This window comes from Bubalus kerabau, chromosome 11 (assembly GCF_029407905.1).
Source record: "Bubalus kerabau isolate K-KA32 ecotype Philippines breed swamp buffalo chromosome 11, PCC_UOA_SB_1v2, whole genome shotgun sequence".
NCBI classification, from domain to species: domain Eukaryota; kingdom Metazoa; phylum Chordata; class Mammalia; order Artiodactyla; family Bovidae; genus Bubalus; species Bubalus kerabau.
The window spans coordinates 66,491,771-66,506,554 of record NC_073634.1 but is presented as its reverse complement, the minus strand read 5'-3'; the positions used below and the strand labels follow the sequence as shown (position 1 = coordinate 66,506,554).

At 46.1% G+C, this 14,784-nt stretch overlaps 1 protein-coding gene, 1 long non-coding RNA gene and 1 other non-coding gene across 5 annotated transcripts in view; 2 read left to right on the top strand and 1 right to left on the bottom strand.

Annotated features, from left to right (window-relative positions):
- The window catches only part of SPRED2 (sprouty related EVH1 domain containing 2), a 124,280-nt gene that overhangs the window by 104,210 nt on the left and 5,286 nt on the right, over nt 1-14,784 (top strand). For all 3 annotated transcript variants that reach the window (XM_055540482.1, XM_055540483.1, XM_055540481.1), the window contains exon 5: nt 14,390-14,539. In XM_055540482.1, coding sequence (XP_055396457.1) covers nt 14,390-14,539 — 150 coding nt within the window. The remainder of the gene's footprint in view (nt 1-14,389; nt 14,540-14,784) is intronic.
- On the top strand, nt 7,438-7,510 carry TRNAV-UAC (transfer RNA valine (anticodon UAC)). The gene has a single exon. It is a non-coding gene; the product is annotated as a tRNA-Val (tRNA).
- Nucleotides 11,250-14,784, bottom strand: part of LOC129623257 (uncharacterized) — a 47,824-nt gene continuing 44,289 nt past the window's right edge. The window contains exons 4-5 of the long non-coding RNA XR_008700436.1: nt 11,709-11,903; nt 11,250-11,388 (exon numbers count right to left, since the gene is read on the bottom strand). This is a non-coding gene — a long non-coding RNA (uncharacterized LOC129623257). The remainder of the gene's footprint in view (nt 11,389-11,708; nt 11,904-14,784) is intronic.

Sequence of the window (14,784 nt, the reverse complement as noted above, 5' to 3'; positions counted from 1 at the left end):
TGCATGCAGACACACACGTAACTGCCCATACGTTGCTAGTTGCCTTTACAGTCCTCCCACGCCCCTCCTGCCACCAGCCTGGTGTGTGTCTACATCTTTGCCGACGGAGCCACCACCAGAGACTCCAGATTAGCAACTGCTCTGATTTTCTGGGTCTTGGACTGTTTATCCATCCATGTGTCTTACTGTTTCACCCTCAACCAATTATGATTGTTTTCTCTTCTTTCAAATCCTATAGCATTCTTGTTTATCCCTCTCTTGCTACTTAAAAGCCTGCTTCTTTTTTGACTTTCACATTTTATCTGCTGAACAAGTAACTTTACTTAGCTCAAAGCAGGTTATTCATCGTTATAGTCTCTGTAACCCTATAAAGCTTGGCTGTATAGGTGCTCAATAAATGGGTGATCTGAACCCCAATATACTGTATAATAATCACAGGGTTTCATATTTTATTCATTGTTGTTATTCAGTTGCTAAGTCATGTCCAGCACTTTGCAACCCCATGGACTGTAGCACATCAGACTTCTCTGACTTCACTATCTCCAAGAGTTTGCTCAAACTCATGTCCATTGAGTCAGTGATGCTATCTAACCATTTCATCCTCTGCCACCCCTTTCTCCTCTTGCCTTCAGTCTTTCCCCATATAAGGGAAAGAGTCGGCTTTCAAAAAGCATCAGCCCATGCTTTTTGAGCTCCCAAGCCCAACAACTTCTCCACCGGGGGGGTTGGGGTTGCCCCCTCCTCCACGTCATCCTCCAACATATAACATGCATCCATGTGTTCCAATGAGTCAGCTCTTTGCATCTGATGGCCAAAGTGTTCATTGGCTTGTTATCCTGCATACTTAGTCATTTCAGTTGTGTCCAACTCATTGCGACCCCATGGACTATAGCCTGCCGGGCTCCTCTGTCCATGGCATTTCCCAGGCAATACTGGAGTGGGTTGCCATTTCACTTGGTGGTTTTGAGGGATTTTCAGTAGCTTTATGTCATATTTTTCTTGCCGTGTTTTCTGTTGCGTCCACAGCTAGGAGGTGAGGTTTGAGCATCACCACCCAGTCTCACCCTTTGGCTGTTAATGCTCCTTGTCATCTCCCATCCAGCCCCATCATCTCTCCTCCCTGGCAGACCTCAGTTACTGTGATCCATCCAGGTGAACAGAAATACCTAGCTGGCCAGGCATTAAATATGGATGGGTGGCGGGGCGGTGCGTGGATTCTGATGCCTGAGTCACATGATGCAGATTTATGAGTCATGCAAAGAATATAAAGCAATGACAACAAAGGCTAGCAGTCTGCAGTGGGCATTTGGAGGCATCGCTGAGAGTCAGCATACTCCCATCCATGCCCCTGGCAGACGGCTTTCTCTCTTCAGAACCAGGGATCCTTGAGAGGGACAGCATGGAAAGACCTTCAGTTCTGTACCCTCTCATTGCTTTTGTCTTGTGGGGGAGACGTGCTCTAGTGTATCTTGTGGAGAAGGCCCCCATGAACTTGAGAGATGAGCAGTGTGGTGCCTTGGAGGGGCCAAGCTGATTTGCTCTGCAGCCTGGGGCTGGCCACCCAGATCCCTTCAGTCGAAGCCTCTGGGGCCAGAGGGTTTGGAGCCCTTGGGGAAGGGGCTCAATGAAGATGGGGAGAGAATGAGTAGAGAAAATGGACTGTATAGAACTAGAGAGGCTCTGGGTTTTATGGTCATTTAATGAACAATTTTCTAAATTCCTATTTTGTAGGCTTTGGTCCATTGAAACCTCGCGGTTTCTTTACTGCCACAGAGCTCTAAAATCACTTCTGAATGTTATTAGCATCTTCATAGCTAGACAGGGAGAATTTTAATACGATCTTGGGAGAATGCAGCTGCAGGGCACACGGACTTCAGAGCAGGCTCACTGAGAATCTGTGGTCAAATGCTGTCGGTGCTTCAGCTGTCATTGTGCTGAGTGGCTGGATTCTGGCTCTAAAGCTGGGGGATTAGGGAAATATTTGCTTTATAGAAAGATACTTGGGGGTGTATAAAATAGCTAAGTCCTCATCTTCCATAATAAGAAGGTCTTAAATAATATCCCAATCTGCAAATCAAGAACGAGGAGTATAATAAGATGCCATTGAAAAGATGGAGAGAAATGCAAGAAGACAGAACCACAAGAATTGGGTTTATTTCTCTGGGGCGTGAGAAGCTGTCTCACTTGTCTCACTTGGAGAGGGGCAAGATTGCTATTTGAGGTATTAAATGATATACATGTACTGATTTTTTTAAATTTAGTTTTAATTGGAGGATAATTGCTTTATAACATCATGAATCAGCCAAAAGTATACATATGTCCCTTCCCTCTTGAACCTCCCTGCCACCCTTCTGGGTTGTCACAGGGCATTGGCTTGAGCTCCCTGTGTTACACAGCAACTTCCCACTCGCTCTCTGTTTTACATATGGCGATGTATGTTTCAGCGCCACTCTCTCAATTCATCCCACCCTCTCCTCTCTCCTCTGTGCCCACAAGTCTGTTCTCTATGTCTCTGTATGTATTCCTGCCTTGTAAATAGTTTCATCAGTACCATATTTCTAGATTCCACGTATATGCATTAATATACAATATGTGTTTTTCTCTTTCTGGCTTACTTCAGTCTGTATAACAGGCTCTAGGTTCATCCACCTCACTTTAACTGACTCAAATGTGTAACTTTTTATGGCTGAGTAATGTTCCATCGTCTATACGTACTACAGCTTCTTTATCCCTTCATCTGTCGATGGACATGTAGGTTGCTCTGTGTCCTAACTATTGTAAACAGTACCGCAATGAACACTGGGGTACGTGTGTCATTTTCAGTTATTGTTTTCTCAGGGTATATGCTGAGAGCTGGGATTCCTGGGTCATATGGTAGTTTTATCATTCGTTTTTTAAGGAATTGCCATAGTAGCTGTATCAATTTACATTCCCATCGACAGTACAAAAAGGTTCACTTTTCTCCACACCCTCTCCAGCATTTATTGTTTGTAGTTTTTTTGATGATGGCCATTCGGAGACTTTTTTAAAAAGGAAAATGAGAGGGAGTTTTCTCAGGAAAGGTGGGGCATGTAGTCAAGGGAGAAGGGAGAATCCAGTAATCCTGATTAGCTACAGAAGCCCTGATTTTCCCTTCTGGGGGCTAAAGGGACTGAAGATACACAGCAGAGGTTGAGTTCTGTGCTCTCGGTGTTCTGCTCCTCCCGACTGTTTTTTCTGCCTTGTGTTAGAAAGCAGTGTGTCCTAATGACACATGAAAAGTAAGAGAACTGATGTGAATTAGCTGGAAACGTTTGGCTTGCGGGAAGGCGAGAACAGCTGTAGAGATGCCAGCTCCTCAGAATTCTAGGTCTTGGAATTGAAAGGGATTTTGAGTTCACATCAGATAAGTCAGCCTCCTTCCTTCTGGCAGACAAAGTAAGATTGGCCCCATTTTGTAGACACAGTCGTGGAAGCCACTCCATGTCAGATGGAGGACTTGCCTGAGACAACACAGCTAGTTCACAGCAGAGGAGCAGTGAACACCATCTCCTCAGCATTCCCATTCATCACTACCATTTTTCTCTTCCTCTGTTGAATAATTATATTTATGGTTTTTCAGCTGTCCTATTTTTTATACATCATCCTTATACAAGAGTTAAGTTTTAGGTTTCTCTTGGACCCAAGTTGGAAAGGGGAGAAGAGATAAGAGAATAAATATGTGACCAGTGCCCCATGTGGCACATCCATATGACAGACTTGAAGCCTGAGCAAGTGTTACAGCCCCAAAGTCCCCAGAATAGCAATAGGAAGGCATACCCTAAAAAAGGTTTCGGTTTATTCTCTCACCTCAGTATAGCTGCTGGGTTTGGGCAGCCCTTCTCCACAGGGATTCCTCACACTTCACAGCATCCATCCTCTGTAATGAATTACCTTCTCTTCTGTGCACCTGGAATAGCACTAACTGTACGGTCCTTTGCAGCATTGGGAAGAGTCATTCATAGCATCTTGTGTGGGTTGGAATTCTCTCCTAGAACCCAGTTAAGAAAGGCTGGTTATATTTGCAGTGTCTCATCGTCCTTTAATTTCTCAGGTAGGCAGTCCTCCTTCATGTAGGAAAAATGTCTTTTACAGCATCATCAGCTTTTAGCCACGTGTTTGCCGAGACTGGAAAACATAGTTCTTCCTTGTGCCCTATGCTTGAACTGGTGACATCCTGTTTATCACCAGCTGTATCTGATTACTTTCTGGCTATTCAGAGCACTTGCTCCTAATGACATCTCCAACCCCTTCTGCGCACCCCAGGTGTTTCTAAAGCATGACTAGAACTGCTACTGCTGCTGCTGCTAAGTCGCCTCAGTCGTGTCCGACTCTGTGCGACCCCATAGACGGCAGCCTACCAGGCTCCACCGTCCCTGGGATTCTCCAGGCAAGAACACTGGAGTGGATTGCCATTTCCTTCTCCAATGCATGAAAGTGAAGAGTGAAAGTGAAGTCGTTCAGTCGTGTCCGACCCTCAGCGACCCCATGGACTGCAGCCTACCAGGCTCCTCCATCCATGGGATTTTCCAGGCAAGAGTACTGGAGTGGGGTGCCATCGCCTTCTCCGATGACTAGAACTAGTTGAAACCAAAGTGTGAAGCAGCAGGATTGTGTTTTTTTTTTTTTTTGTCCTAGGTGAGCTTTTGAGTCTTTGCAAGTAGTGGTTATTTTCATTCTTGATTAAGTAGAAAAAATAAATTTGTGGAATTTTGTAAATGTCAAGCTTTTACTTAACAGAAGCAGAAGAGTGCAGAATGCCACAGAACTTTCCTTTTCTCGAGTTTGTTTTCCACTTAATCCATCCCCAACACACATGAAATCCAAAGGCAAATCTACCAATTTTGTACTAAATGGGGTTTGTTTTCTGTTTTTCTAAGGGGATTTCGGCGGGGGTGGGGACGGTTAGTTATTTATTTTTTTAATTTTTCTCTTTGCACTGGGTCTTCATTGCTGCACTTGGGCTTTCTCTGGTTGTACCTCGGGGGACTCCTCTTCCTTGTAGTGCTCCAGCTTCTCAGTGCAGTGGCTTCTCTCGTTGCAGAGCACAGGTTCTAGGTGCAGCGCATGGGCTTGGCTGCTCCGCATGTGGAATCTTCCCAGACTAGGGATAGAACCTGTGTCTCCTGCATTGGCGGCGGATTCCTATCCACCGTACCACCAGGGAAGTCTGGAAAGGGGATATGTGACTCCTGCTTAGGCAGAGTTCAGAGGCTGGGGAGAGGCTGGGATTCTAAACATTTTTGACACTTCCATTTCTGCAGATAAAGTTACCAAGACTTGAAGAGGTGAAGCAACTTGTACCCAGCTCCATCCTTTGTTCACCTAGAATGCAAACTCCAGATCTGCTTGCTGCCTTTCAGAGAACGTTGAGAAAGGGAAATATTTATTCAATAAGTTTCAGTAGATTTCACATATATTAAATATACCATATTCTCATCATTGCCAAAAAGCCACCTAAAATGGACTTCGCAACTAGTGCGTTGGCTCCAAACCTCAGCTGACTCTTCAGTGTGATGTGGGGTTCTGCTATGCCCTCCTGGGAGCCCCAGTCTCATTTTAGAAAATCAGTTGATCAAAACTGTTATTTCTACCCTTGGAATTAAGGGACTGGGATAGAGGGGGGTAGGGAGAGAATAAGTAAAGGAGAAAATAGGTTGAAAATGTAAATTAATTCTACAAAGTTTAACTAGTAAAACTAATCTATGGTGGTGTCTTAAGAAAAGCAAAAATGTTTTGGGGGGAAAAACAGCTATGCTTTGTGACTGACACCAGGGAACAGCAACCCATAAATGCTGCTGGCTAAGGCCCAGCCCTGCATAGGATGGCATGGAAGTTCTCAGAAGACAGATGAGAGCTGCTTTATCTTCTGAATGCCAATAATTATCAAGCTCACATTGCATAGTAAGAGGAGGATCTTTTATTCAACATGTAATACCTATAGTGGCTAAATTAAAGCACTGAAATGTCTAAGGCTCAAACAAAAGCTTTGAAATGCTCCCAATTTCAGGAAGGGCAGAGGCATTGTGCTAGCCCACCAGCTTGTGTCTTTCTTTGCTTACACATGTACCATCTCATCTGTTTAAGCTGTGGATAGTAATATACTACTATTTCCATTTTATTAATTCATGCAGAGTACATGCTCAAGGTTACCCAAAACCCACTTCCTGCTCACAGCCCTGCCAGTGAAACTAAGCTGTGGGTTTGAGAGTCCTTTCCTTTCATGTCAATATTTTACCTAACTTCAAAATTTAGAAACATAAAACTTTTTTTAATGTGTGGGAATTTTGGTTTTGTTGTTTTTGTTTCACAATTGACAAATGCCCACTTTTTCCTCTGGGTCCTGGATGGGATAATGTCTTAGAGTCTAGGACAGAGTCATCTCCTCTCCCACCACCAGCTGCCCCTCTCAGACCCACACTGCCTGCTAGCTAGCCCGGCTTCCTGCTCTACTTGCCTCTTCGAAAGAGAACACCTGGAACCAGTGTAAGCCCTGAGGGCAGGTGAGCCAGTGTTATCTGTTCCCAAAGACCTGTTGACAGAATGGGGGACGTTCTGTTTACCACAGGGAAAAAGGATTGACCATAGATAGGCCTGCCATTCTAATAGCTACTGAGTGGAAAGGCTTGCTTTGTTCAACCCCAGATCACCTGAGCTAGCAGCCTCCTGACACCCACATCCATCCACTTTACTGTCTCCTGAGAGGCAATAGCTGCCCAGAGTGCCATGTGATCAGTGCCACCTCCCCATCCAAGGTGGAGACGGTGAAGAATCTGCCTGCAAGGCAGGAGACCAGGGTTCACTCCCTGGGTTGGGAAGACCCTCTGGAGAAGGGAATGGCTACCCACTCCAATATTCTTACCTGGAGAATTCCAGGGACAGAGGAGCCTGGCAGGCTAGAGTCCATGAGGGGTCGCAAAGGTTCGCACACGACTGAGCTACTAACACTTTCACACTTTCAATTTCAAATGCTCATGTGTATAAATAAAATGGAAACCCTTGCAATAGGAAGAATTCTGAATATTGCTTTGGTGGCATCAGTGGCTGAACTATATTTTGGTGGTAAGCTGCAATAAAAATAACACAAATTAGGGTCATAACTACTAGTTGCTGCTAAGTCACTTCAGTCGTGTCCGACTCTGTGCAACCCCATAGACGGCAGCCCACCAAGCTCCCCCGTCCCTGGGATTCTCCAGGCAAGAACACTGGAGTGGGTTGCCATTTCCTTCTCCAATGCATGAAAGTGAAAAGTCAAAGTGAAGTCGCTCAGTCGTGTCCGACCCTCAGCGACCCCATGGACTGCAGCCCACCAGGCTCCTCCGTCCATGGGATTTTCCAGGCAAGAGTACTGGAGTGGGGTGCCATTGCCTTCTCCGAACTACTAGTTAGCCATCTTTAAAAATTCAAAATATCTGGAATTCCCTGGCGATCCAGTGGTTAGGATTCTGCACTTACACTGCAGAGGGCCCAGGTTCAGTCCCTGGTCAGGGAACTAAGATCCCCCAAGCCAGGAGGCCAAAAAAATAAATAAATAAATCATCTATAAGACAGGGCTGCTGCTGCTGCTAAGTCGCTTCAGTCGTGTCCGACTCTGTGTGACCCCATAGACGGAAGCCCACCAGGCTCCCCCGTCCCTGGGATTCTCCAGGCAAGAACACTGGAGTGGGTTGCCATTTCCTTCTCAAAGGCATGAAAGTGAAAAGTGAAAGTGAAGTCGCTCAGCTGTGTCCAATTCTTAGCGACCCCATGGACTGCAGCCTACCAGGCTCCTCCGTCCATGGGATTTTCCAGGCAAGAGTACTGGAGTGGGGTGCCATTGCCTTCTCCTATAAGACCGGGCAGAGTCCTGCTTTTATTAATCTGAATCAGTCCTGCAGCTTTTCTTTTCCCTGTGGCGATGACTTCTTGTTTTTTTATTGAGCTGTAGCAGGCAATGGCAACCCACTCCAGTACTCCTGCCTGGAAAATCCCATGGATGGAGGAGCCTGGTAGGCTGCAGTCCATGGGGTCACTAAGAGTCGGACATGACTGAGTGACTTCACTTTCACTTTTCACTTTCATGCATTGGAGGAGGAAATGGCAACCCACTCCAGTGTTCTTGCCTGGAGAATCCCAGGGACGACAAGGCCTGGTGGGCTGCCATCTATGGGGTCACACAGAATCGGACACGACTGAAGCGACTTAGCAGCAGCAGCAGCAGTTGACGCACATCCTGTGGCTCTTCATCAACTAAGCAATAGTCTTAGCCAAACTCCTCTGTAACGTTCTGAGGAGGAAGGCAGAAGGATCACACATACAATTTTCAGAGCTCAAAGAAACCTTGGAGATCATCCAGGGCAACTCCTTACTTTACACCCGAGGACAGAGGCCCACAGAGCTTCAACAACTATCCCGAGACATACGTCCTCGCCTGGCCTGGAGTCAAGGTTCCCCAGTTCTCTCCTAGAAGTGCTATTTTTGCTTAACGTTTCTGTATGATTCCTGGATGACGCAGATTGGCTTCTTAAGCAGTGCCTTCACTTTATTTTCTGTGCCTTATTCAAAACACGTAGGCCTGTCACCCTCCAGAAGCAGCTGCTCGGAGCAGGCTTGGCTCTGCCCTCTGTGTGTTCACAACAGCTCATGTGCTTCTGAGGACACAGGGAGGATGAGGTGGCTGGACTTGTGTGCTTGCCTCTCTGGAGGTGGCATTCATCCCATTTGTCTCCATCCGCAAGAGGGAGAAGAAAATGAATGGTTGCCAGCCTTCCAGTGTTTCTGCTACCAGTGTGGACTTGGTTGGGCTGGTCGCATCTCTCTTTATTATGTGGAGGTTCCCGGCACCCACTCTTTCATGTCTGTACCCTCTGACTCTTGCTTCCACCTCCCTTCCCTTTCTTTTCTCAGCCTCCTGTGTTCCCTTGTTAAAGTCTTGTCTTACTGCCTTGTTAGAGGGCTTTAGAACCAGGCCACGCAAAGCTTATTACTCAAAATACATGTTTTTCTATAACCGTAGAAAAATTTGAAAATGTAGTCAAAGGTATACCCCTTAAAAGGAGGGCTAAATTTAGGTGGTTAAAAACATAACTCCCATACATAAAATAGATAAGCGAGAAGGATGTACTTTGTAGCACAAGGAACCATATTCAATATTTTTTGATAACCTATAATGGAAAATAATCTGACAAAATATATATGTGTCTGAATCACTTTGCTGTACACATGAAACTAACACAATATTGTAATTCAACTATACTTCAATTATTTTAAAAAAAGAAAGAACTCCCCAAAATATAGAAAACAGTGGAACACTGCCTAGCTCAGTTTGCAGGACTTGCATAACCCTGCTGTAAAAATGGGCAAGAAGAATTCAAGTAGAGAAAAACCGGAGTCAAACTCATTTATGAATGTAGATGTAAAGTTTTAAAGTAAAATGCTACCAAATCACATCAAATATTTGTAAAACAAACTTAATAAAAGACCAGTAAAGTAGATATCCCAGGCATGCAAAGATGGTTAATATTAAAAAAGCTTATATTAATGAAACAAAGGTGAAAGACCATAATCATCTCAATAGACACAGAAGAACCATCTGATTACATCCAGTATATTTTGGTGACAATCCATAGCAATCTGGGCTTCCCCAGTGGCTCAATGATAAAGAATCCACCTGCCAGTGTAGGGAGATGCAGGTTTGGCCCCTGGGTTGAAAAGAGAATTCCATGGACAGAGGGGTCTGGTGGGCTACAGTCCATAGGGTCACAAAGAGTTGGACACGACTGAGCACACACACTTTGCTATCTCGAATACAGAGAGACTTTAGAACTTTATAGCCACTCCAGTTATCTGGAAACGTTATATACGATAGAGAATTGTTAGAAGTTGTCCCATCAAAGTCAAGTTCAAGACAGCAAGGGCCATTCTGAAAATGGTTCCATCATGCTGGAAACCTTGGCAAAGATACAATAAACAAGCAGTTACAAATATTGGAAAGGAGACCAGACTGTCTTTTGTGGGTGATAGGAATTTGCTTAGAAAAACCCAGAGAATCACTGATAAAACACTTGAACTTTTATAAGGAGTTAAGCAAGGGGACCGGATCACAGGATCAGTAGCTTTTTTATAAAATCAGTAGTAACTGTTTAGAAAATGGAAATGATTAATCTCATTTTGTTTTTACAGTTACCCTGAGGACAATTTTAGCTCCATTTTACAGATGTGAAAACTGGAGTTAGAGGTCACCTTGTCCAAAATCAGACAACTTACAATTAGCAGAGAATTGATTCAAATCTAGTGTGCCTGGATTGAGACCATGATATTTAGTATTAGGACATTCCCTTGCATTTCTGTTGTTCGGTGCTTCGTGTTAGGTTACAGGCCTCTTAATCGGACACATCTTTAATAGCAGGCTTTGACACTGAGCTGGAGTCACACCCGGACCCAGAGGCAAGGTTTTCTGGCAGCTCGCACGGAGGTAGCAGTGGTTGTGCTCACACTTTCATGTTGCCCGGGACCTCCCACAAGCAGGCGGCACCCCATGGCAGTGTCTGGCCTTGTTCACAGTGGGTGGCATCAAAGGCTGTTTCTGACTGCTCTCTCTGACTCAGGAAGCCCGCACCAAAGCCAGCCCACTAAGCAGGCTGAGGTCCCCAAGCACAGAGGACCTCTGCTTTTGTTCTTCTTGAGCTCACACCTACAGCACTTCAGAGATTTCCCCCGCCCCACCAGGAAGGCGAGTTGAAAACGGCAGCCAGTATTTCCAGGTTGAAGGTGAAGCTCTCAGATTAGTAGGTGGGTGGGTGTCATGAGCTTGTGCGCGCAAGTGGCAGGCATGTTCTAGAATCTTGCTTGTTGAGGTGCATATGTGTACAGTCCAGGCTGCTTTTTTTTCCACAAGCAGAGAACGGGGGCATTCGTCCAGAGGTGCATATGGTGAAAGGTTTTCCGTCTTGCCTCTTCTTGGAAATAGCCTAATAATACATTCCTTTTGCTGGTAGACACTTGCCTCTTGACAAGATTTATCTGATATCACAGATAATGGAATAAGCCTCAGCTTCCAATGGAGCCTCTTCTGCATGCTTTAGCTCAGAGCAGTCGGGCGAGGGAGGCAGTGAACTGAGAGCCCACCTCAGTCTTCTGGCCTCCCTGCTCCTCTGTAGAGATTTGTCATCAGATTAGGAGACATCGAAAGGCCTTTCTCAGTCTCACATTCTCTGAATTGTCAGAAAATGGTCCAGGAAACTTTGCACTTGACTCTGCAATGGGAAGAGGCTGGTCCAGGCTCGGGAGGAAGGCTGGGAGCATCAGAAGGGGGCGTCGGATTGGCTGAGGATGACTAGGAAGTACTGGGTGTGCCTCATTTCTCAGAATGACTTTCCATACATTGTTAACCTGGACACAGGTCACAGAAAACAGGGTGGATTGGGGTAAACAGATGACTAACACAGAGGTGACTGTGATGTGTGAACTGGGTTTCTGAGAACTAAATGCCAAGTGCGTATTACCGTGTTTAATGCTGAGGTAGCTTCTAACCTAAGATGTGACTGTCACGTGGGTATTGGATAAGAGTTTAACCCTTGGATTTGAATCATACAGAAAGGCCCTTATCTACTCATTCAGAAAGTATTTACTGAGATCTGTAGAAACCTTTGTATTCTGAGGCACCACCCCTTACCACCTGGGTCTGTATAAATCAGGACACATCGTCTTACTAGGAAGCGTTGTACTTGTGTTAAGCTCACAAGATGAACACAGAGCAGGTGGCTCTCCTGGGCTTGATAAGCCGCTGTGTGCTGCATGGAGATCCCCCTGGGCTTGGCGGACGGGGGCTGCATTTCAGTCCCGCTCTGCCAGTGGTTGCTTGCCATAGTTGGCAGGATCCCGAATTTCTTCAGGTGTCTGTGTTCCTGTGTATGACGTGGAAACGGTATTTTACCTGCACTGGTGGAGTCACGTGTAGCCAGTGCCTGGCACATCATAAGCCTTCACATAGTGTGAGACTGTGAAGGGTTGTATGCTTTGTTGTACTGTCAACTGGAAACCACTCATGTGTTAAAGAGGGCAGCAGTACCTCCAAAGACATAAGGAAAGAAGGTGGGTGCGAGTTAGAGGACGGACCTGAATTTGAAAGGAAGTAAAAATTCTGTGTGTCTAGGTTTGGTCTCTTTCAGTTTCCGGGATTTGAGGGGTAAGTAGCAACTCTTTCCTATCAGGGTTCTAAACCAATTGAGGAAAAAAGTGAAGAGACCCTCTATTACTGATGATGTGAGTCCCAGCTTACATCTGCAGGAAGTGGACATCCCAAGACTGGACCCTGAGATTAGACAGACCTGCCCTACCAGGCACTCGTGTGCTGGGTCTCCATACCCTCCCCACAGTGGGTGGGCCCTCAACCTTCCAAGGAGACCATACAGTCCCAAGCAAGGTTGCCAGCACATGCTATTTGCCAGTTGGGTGGCTCCCAAGAGGCAGAGGAGAGAAGTAGCAGGCTCTGAACACCCTGTTCCACTCTACCTGCTGTGGAGAGGACTGAAAGGGACAAGAGAGAGGCCAGGAATGTGGTGCAGGTGGAAGGCTGCCCCAGAGAAGGGATTGGCAGTGACAAAAAAGAAAGTGCACCCAATGGATGAACCCAGTGCATTCTGGGTTAAATTACTGAAGGGAATTGGCTCCTCTCTATGGGATAGCCTAGGGTGGATCAGGATTCAGGCTTGGCTGGATCCAGAAGCTCAAGTGGTATCTGTGGGATCCTTCTTCCCTTGGTTTTTTGCTTCACTCCATCCTCAGGTTCTTTCTTTCCCTGTACCTTCACCAGGATTCTAGGCTTACAGGACCCTTAGCTCTTAACTAGGTAGAGACAAGTATCTTTTCTGACCTGTCCATCAGAAGTCTCTCTGGATTGCCTCAGGGGAGAAGTGTGTGTCCATATCTGAATCAGCCACTAGATTGTGGGATTGGAAACAGGCATCACCCCCACATCACACAAACCAAACAGAATTAAAAATCCAGGAGGGCTGGGTTTCCAAAAGCATGCTGCACATGTCCACCAAGCTTTAAAAATTAATGTCAGTTGTGCTGCATAGTGGAAATACAGGTGTCTTTTATTTTTTGGCCACACTGTACAGCATGTGGGATCTTAGTTCCCCAACCAGGGATCAAACCCACACCCCCTGCAGTGGAAGCACAGAGTCTTAACCACTGAACCACCAGAGAAGTCCCTGAGTGTCTTTTCTTTTTCCTGAACACTTATACTCCTATTTTCCTGAGCATTTATTACTGTATAAGTGAACGTAGTGGAGGGGAGGAGAATAACTCTTATAAGTCTATTTGTTTTAACCTTGCCTTGCCCTGGAAAGGATCGATGACACTAACAAAAAAACAGTAAAATAAAAGGATATAAATAAGCATATGGGGTAAGGGGGATATAAGGATGAGAAGCAACAACTAAGGAGTTTCTAGATGTTTACCAGAAATAGGACACCTCGATATCAAAGAAAATCTTTTCATTTGTGAAAAAAATAAAAGGAGAAGAATGGTCCATTACTCTAAGGAAGTAGAAGGTGGAGTGGAGTGAGGATAGGATTCGCAGGGGCCCTGGTTTTCAAGGCAGTTGCCCCAGCTGCATTTGACAGAGCCTTCTATGAGCACGTGGCTGCTGGGCCCCAAGGTTGTGGACAGTGACCATCACACCTGGGATCACCTGGGGGTGTGAAGCACCCGAGGTGTGTTCTGGGAGACAATGGGGCCCGTGCTCTGCCCACAGCCACAGTCTATTCTGATATCTAATCACCTTCCTAAGATACCTTCATGGAGGCTCCAATCTGAATTCGTCACCTCTACTGGGAAAACAGCTCTGTTCTCACCCTCCAGAGACAGTGACCCTCAGGCTTGCCTCCAAGCCAACAATTACAAAATTTCTTCCTGGAAAGCCAGTACCCATGATACCCCTGAGGTATCCTTATCTCTGAGACTCTCAGGCTGGGCTTAACCCCACAAAGAAACATATGGGTTTGATTTTTTGCTTGTTTGCATTTCCTCTGCTTGCCCAAGGACCTTAACCAGGGCCACTAACGAGTGACCATTCTTGATCCAACTGGAACGCACCCGCGAGTGGCCTGGTGTGCTGAGCCCTGCCCCAGAGCCAGTTGCTGCTCCCACAGTTGAGAAAACAAACCCAGCTTTCCAGGGGCTGGTGGCTGGGTTTCTCTGCCCATCGTTTTTAGACAACCAGGCCCTTCAGGGGTCCTCCTGCCTCCCACAGCCAGGATAAACTCAAGATTTCGGGAAGTCCAGCAAGACGCCACAAGTGGGGGTAGACGGTGTGTTAGTTTTGGGGCGGACTTGGGTTTTGTTTTTGTTTTTAATTAACTCATGGTTACCTCCTTCTACACAGACAGCTACAGACAGTTCTTCTAATTCGTCTCAGAAGAGGGAACAACCTACTCGCACAATCTCCTCCCCCACATCCTGTGAGCATCGGAAGGTTTATACCCTGGGTCACCTCCACGACCCATACCCCACGGACCACTATCACCTCGAGCAGGTGAGCGGGGATCCTATTCCTTGGAGGTCACAGGGGTGACCTCCTGATCTGAAACAGCTGCCTTGCCCTCCCTTCAGCCGCATGCCCGAGCCGAGGCCCCTTCTGTTCTCCTACTCTGTTCCCCCATCCCATATTGGAGGTGGTACAGGCAACTCACCCTCACTCAAGGGTTTTCTGTGTGCCAGGCACCTTGCCAAACCCTTCATGTGATTTATCTCCTTTAATCCTCACAAATTACCCAGAAG